The sequence below is a fragment of the Canis lupus genome, chromosome 32, assembly GCF_048164855.1.
Source record: "Canis lupus baileyi chromosome 32, mCanLup2.hap1, whole genome shotgun sequence".
NCBI classification, from domain to species: Eukaryota; Metazoa; Chordata; class Mammalia; order Carnivora; family Canidae; genus Canis; species Canis lupus.
In genome coordinates, this window is record NC_132869.1 from 43,289,176 (window position 1) to 43,294,547 (window position 5,372).

At 74.5% G+C, this 5,372-nt stretch overlaps 1 protein-coding gene across 1 annotated transcript; it reads right to left on the reverse strand.

Annotated features, from left to right (window-relative positions):
- Positions 1-968: 968 nt before the first annotated feature.
- On the reverse strand, positions 969-5,117 carry ISL2 (ISL LIM homeobox 2). Its single transcript, XM_072808496.1, has 7 exons — positions 5,101-5,117; positions 4,932-5,047; positions 4,295-4,484; positions 3,938-4,200; positions 2,658-2,941; positions 1,957-2,124; positions 969-1,620 (listed from the first exon to the last, which is right to left on the reverse strand). The coding sequence occupies exons 1-7, from the start codon at positions 5,115-5,117 to the stop codon at positions 1,504-1,506; spliced, it is 1,155 nt and encodes a 384-aa protein (XP_072664597.1). The 3' UTR covers positions 969-1,503.
- Positions 5,118-5,372: the final 255 nt, after the last annotated feature.

Here is a 5,372-nt window from a genome sequence, read left to right on the forward strand (position 1 = left end):
CGCACTCACCCCCGGGACCCTGCACCGCGCTCACCCCAGGTGCACCAGCCCCGCACTCACCCCCAGGACCCTGCACCACGCTCACCTCCGGACCCTGCACCACACTCACCTCTGGACCCTGCACCGCACTCACCCCAGGTGCACCGGCCCCGCACTCACCCCCAGGACCCTGCACCGTGCTCACCCCGGGACCCTGCACCGCGCTCACCCCGGGAGCCAGCACCGCGCTCACCTCCGGACCCTGCACCGCGCTCACCCCTGGGAACCTGCACCGGCCCCGCGCCCACCCCCGGACCCGGCACCGTGCTCACCCCCAAGGACCTTGCACCACGCTCACCCCAAGTGCACCGGCCCCGCACTCACCCCCAGGACCCTGCACCGCGCTCACCCCCAAGGACCCTGCACCACACTCACCCCGGGACCCTGCACCGGCCCCGCGCCCACCGCCAGACCCTGCACCGCGCTCACCCCCAGGAGCCTGCACCGCGCTCACCCCCAGGGCCCTTGCACCGCGCTCACCCCTGGTGCACCGGCCCCGTACTCACCCCTGGGACCCTGCACCGCACTCACCCCCAAGGACCCTGCACCACACTCACTCCGGGACCCTGCACCATGCTCACCTCTGGACCCTGCACCGGCCCCGTGCCCACCGCCAGACCCTGCACCGTGCTCACCCCCGGGACCCTGCACCGCGCTCACCCCGGGACCCTGCACCGGCCGCGCCCACCCCCGGACCCTGTACCGCACTCACCCCACATGCACCGGCCCCACGCTCACCTCTGGACCCTGCACCACGCTCACCCCACGTGCACCGGCCCCTGCGCTCACCCCCAGACCCTGCACCGCGCCCACCCCCGGGGTGCACCAGCCCCGCACCCACCCTGGGACCCCGCAGCAAGAGCTCCGAGCCCCAGCTCCGACCCGACGCACCCTCCCCTGCCCACCGCACAAGGAGCAGCCTCGCAACGGGTTATTAATTTTTTTATTAAGATCAAAATATTCATCCCACCGTGAACTGGCTGTTCTCACAATAAATAACAATAACTTACGTTTTGTTCGGCAAAGGCTCACACGCTGTCCTCCGTCGACTGATAACTTAGAACGTTTCCAAGGAGAGTCCCGTTTCCGCTTTGCTCCGGCAGCCCCGCGCTCGGGACCCGGCTCTGTCCCCTCGGGCCCCGGGAGCCGCAGGAACCGGAGCGGTGGCCCCACCCGGACGGACGGGGCGGCGGCGGCGGGGCCAGGGCGGGCGCACAGCTGACCCTAGTAAATCCCAAATTCTGGTTTTGAAAAAAATAGCCGTTCTTAGAGCAGGGCCCTCCGGCCTGGTGAGAGCAGGCTGCACCCTGCAGCTCCGGGCCTCCCGGCCGCTGCGGCGTCTCTCTTTAAATAACAATAATGATAATTACGAAGGCGAGAGTTTTCGGAGCAGGAATGGCCTGAGCGTGGGTGCGTCTCATGCGGGGAGCATGCGAGGTCCGCGGGCTGGCGACGATGGGCCCCTCACGTCTCCACGGGACTCGGCACCATGCTGTTGGGGGTGTCGGGCAGCTGCGAGGACAGGGAGGTCACGTCGCTGCCCGAGGAGTTGCCCAGCGAGCCAGACTCGGAGAAGGAGACCTGGGGAGGAGCCCCGGGAGGAGGCGGTGAGGCGGCGCGGGCTGCAGCCCCAGGCCACTAGCCAGGGACACGGCCGGAGCAAGCCCTGCGGGGAAGGGGCCACGTCCCGAGCGCGCGCAGGGGTGGGAGGCCGGCTCGGCTGCGTCGGCCCCAGGGCCTCCCCTGTGGTGCCCTGGCCCAGGACACCCGGTTTAGAGCGGACTGCGGCCGACGTGCGCCAGCAGTACCCGCACCTGTGCCCTCAGCGCCAGGCGGTCCCCAGCGCCCCCTCCCCGGGGAGCCCCTAAATCCCACCCCTCCGGGACCTGAGGTCCGAGGGCCCGGGCGGGACCTCACCAGCTGCTGGAAGGCGGGTTGGTCCAGGTCGCTCTGCAGGGCGAACTCGCTGAGGGCTTTCCACGGGGGCTGGTAGGTCTGCACCTCCACGGCGCTGCCCTGCACGGCGCTCTCGTGGCGGATGGGGCTGCCCGCCACCAGGGGCGTCCCCGTCAATCCCTGGAGGCTCTGAGGGACGAGCGCAGGGGAGGCCAGGGATGCTCAGGCGGGTCCAGCGCCTCCCAGCACCCCGGCACTGCCCCGGGCGATGCTGAGAGGTTTGGGGCCTGGCGCTCAGGCCACGGCAGCCCAGTGGGTCCTCCGCCCCGGCCAGGATGCTCGGCGGCCTCCCAGAGCCCGGAGCCCGGAGCCCGGCCTCCCTGCTGGAAGCCAGTCGGGGGCCGAGAGGAGAAGCACCTCCAGGCCTGCGCTCCCACTCGTTGCGATCGTGTCCCAACCAAACCAAGCCAAGAGGACCCACCCGGCCGGGCGAGTGGAAGACGCAGACCCAGGCGGCTCGGGCTCAGGCCGGCGGCGGGGACAAGGGGCCCCAGCTCATGCGAAACGAAGCAGCCTGAACCCCCAAAGCAAGCCTGGCGCCGAGCGTGCAAACACGCCGTTGGGAGTGCCCCGGTGCCCCGTCTACCCAGAGCCCCCAGAAAAGGGCCCGCGGATGTGCCCCAGGCCTCAAGCCCCCCCGCTTCGGCCGCGCAGCCCCTCACCGTCTTGTCGTTGTGCTGCTGCTGCTGCAGCTGCTTCATGAGGATGGACTTCTTCTTGTCCTTGCACCGCTTGTTCTGGAACCAGACGCGGATGACCCGCGGGCTCAGGCCCGTCATCTCCACCAGCTGCTCCTTCATGAGCGCGTCGGGCCGCGGGTTGGCGGCGTAGCAGGTCCGCAGGGTGTGCAGCTGCTTCTCGTTGAGCACCGTCCGCACGCGGGTCGTCTTCTCCGCCGGCTTGTGCACGTGCGGGCGCAGCGAGGGCTGCCGGGCGGCCGCGGGCTCTGCAGGCACCGGGCGGAGGTGGGCGCGGGCTGGGCGCCCAGGCCCGGCTCCTTGTCCTCCCTCCGGCTCCGGCTCCGCCGGCGGCCGCTCCCCGACCCCAGGGAGCTCGGCATCTCCCGCCCTGTCCCCCGCGGCCGCCCGGGCTCTGGGAGCCCTGCACCCGGCCGCCGGCGCCTCCGGCACGGACCGACCCCAGGGAGGGCTGCTCAGGGCCCGTGGGGCGAGGGAGGGAGAGGGAGCAGGGGCTCCGGGCCCGACACCGAAGGGCCGGCGGCGGCGGGGGCCTCGGGGACTGGGGGCCTGTCTCCCGCTCGCTGGGGCCCGCGGCAGCCCTGCCTCCTGCTCTGGAGACTGCGGACCGGCCGGGCGCCGGGGGCTCCGGCCCCAACGGCCTCCTCCAAGGGCCCAGGCTCCCGGCCCTGCGGCCGACATTCCCGCTGGGATCCGGGTTCTCTCCACCCGGGACGCAGCCTGCGCCGCCCACCGCGCCGAACAAAAGGGAGCGGAGATGGGGTGCCCCCAGCACGCGCCCAGCCGGCCTGGCTGCCCCCTCCAAACAGGACCTGCACCGATAGCCCCTCGGGGTCCGGACAAATACGCACAAAGAGCCCCTCGGCCCGGCTCAGTCTCCTTCCCCGGGGGAGGCAAGCAGAGGAGCGACCGCGCAGCACCCAGGGGCGCCGCCGGGCCTGCTGGAGCTGCCCAGCCGGGGCCACCAGCCCTGACCCCCTGGTGGCCACACTCCCACTCCCACGCATCTCTGAGCGGCCCGAGCGGCCCCCGAGCCGTGTTCCGAGACCTCGAGGCCTCCGGCCTCCGCAGCGGCTCCCGAGTGGTTCACGCAGGGGCCTGAGCGGGCGGCCGAGCCCCTCCGTGTCGGGGCAGGAATCCCCCAGGGCCCGCTGGCCCCCCCGGCCCCCGCTGGCCCACGTCCATCTCGGGGAGCGCCTCGCTCCTCCCGGCCCCGGCCCGCCCGGCCCGCGCTCCCGGCTTACCTGGCAGGTGCAGGCCGCGGGCGCCGGGGAGCGGGCCGGGGCTGTGCGGGCTGCCGGCCGCCGCGCGCTCCAGCAGGAGGCCGTGGTCCGCGCGGCACAGCAGCTCGTGCTCCCGCAGCGAGAACTCGTCGCCGGGCAGCAGCTGGCGGCTGCACACGGAGCAGCGGAAGCACTCGACGTGGTACACGCGGTCCCGCGCGCGCATCACCAGGTCGCTGCTGCTGAAGCCCACCTGGCACTTGGCGCACTTGATGCCGAACAGCCTGCGGGCCCGGGGCGCGGCGTCAGCGGGCCTGGGGCGCGGCTGGGTCCCGGGGCGCGGCGCCCCCGCCCGCCCGCCCGCCCGCCCGGCCTCACCTGGCGTAGTCCCGCTTGCAGTAGGTCTTCCCGTCCCTCACGAAGCACGTGCAGGTCTCGTCCAGGTACTGGCTGCACTCGGCGCACTTGAGGCAGGCGGCGTGCCACTCCAGGTCCGGCGACACCCGCAGGAGGAACTGGTCGTGGATCCGGCTCCCGCAGCCCACGCACAGGGCGGTCCCGGGCTTCCCTGCGGGCACGCGCGGGCGGGGTCAGGCCGGGTCGCCCGCGGCCGCCGCGCCCCCACCCTCGTCCCGCTACCACGAAGCCGCGCGCGGCCGGACGGTCGGAGACGAAAACGCGGCGCCTTCGGACTCGCGGAGCTGCGCCCTCCCCGCGGCCGGGGCCGCCCCCGCCCGTCCGTCCGCCCGTCCGCCCGCCCGTCCGCCCGCCCGTCCGCCCGTCCGCCCTCCCGTCCGCCCGCCCGTCCGACCTCCCGCCCGTCCGCCCGTCCGCCCGCCCGTCCGCCCGTCCGTCCGCCCCGGCGCGGCCCCGCAGTCCCCGGCGAGCACCGCGCGCGGTCGCCCGCGGAGGCACCGGGCAGCTCGGGGCCCCGCCCGCCGGCCGAGCCCGACACCTGCAGGCCCGCGCCCCCGCGCCCCCGCGCCCCCCGGCCGCGCCCCGCACGCGGACTCACTCTTGGGAGGGTCCCCCATCGCACCCAGGCGCGGGGGGCGGAGAACCACATCCACCGAGCGGGGCGCGGGCGCGGAGGGCGCGGCCGGCCAGGACCCGGGTCGCGCGCCCAGCCGGCTCTCGGGGAACTAACTCGGCGGCCCCGCGGACTTGGAGGGGCGACTCCGCACCGGCCCGCACGCAGCATGACGTCAGCACGCACTCGCCAGGGGCCGGAGCCGGGGGCGGGACCTGCGGCGTCACGGAGCTCCCCGGGACCGCGGGGGCGTGGCGGGGGCGGGGCCGGCGGAGGGGGCGGGGCCGGCGGGCGGAGGGAGGGCGGGGCGGGGCGGGGCGGGGCGGGGCGGGGCCCGGCGGCCGCGGGGGACAAACCCGATTGGCCCGCAATGAACAATGGAGCGCAGCCGCCCCGACGAGCGCGGACCCCGTCGGGCCCCGGGTC

Coding starts and splice junctions, on each gene's coding strand:
- ISL2 (XM_072808496.1), bottom strand. Junction 4,201..4,294: donor TGCAAGCGGGACTACGCCAG/GTGAGGCCGGGC, acceptor CCGGGCCCGCAG/GCTGTTCGGCATCAAGTGCG. Junction 2,125..2,657: donor AGCAGCACAACGACAAGACG/GTGAGGGGCTGC, acceptor CTCGTCCCTCAG/AGCCTCCAGGGATTGACGGG.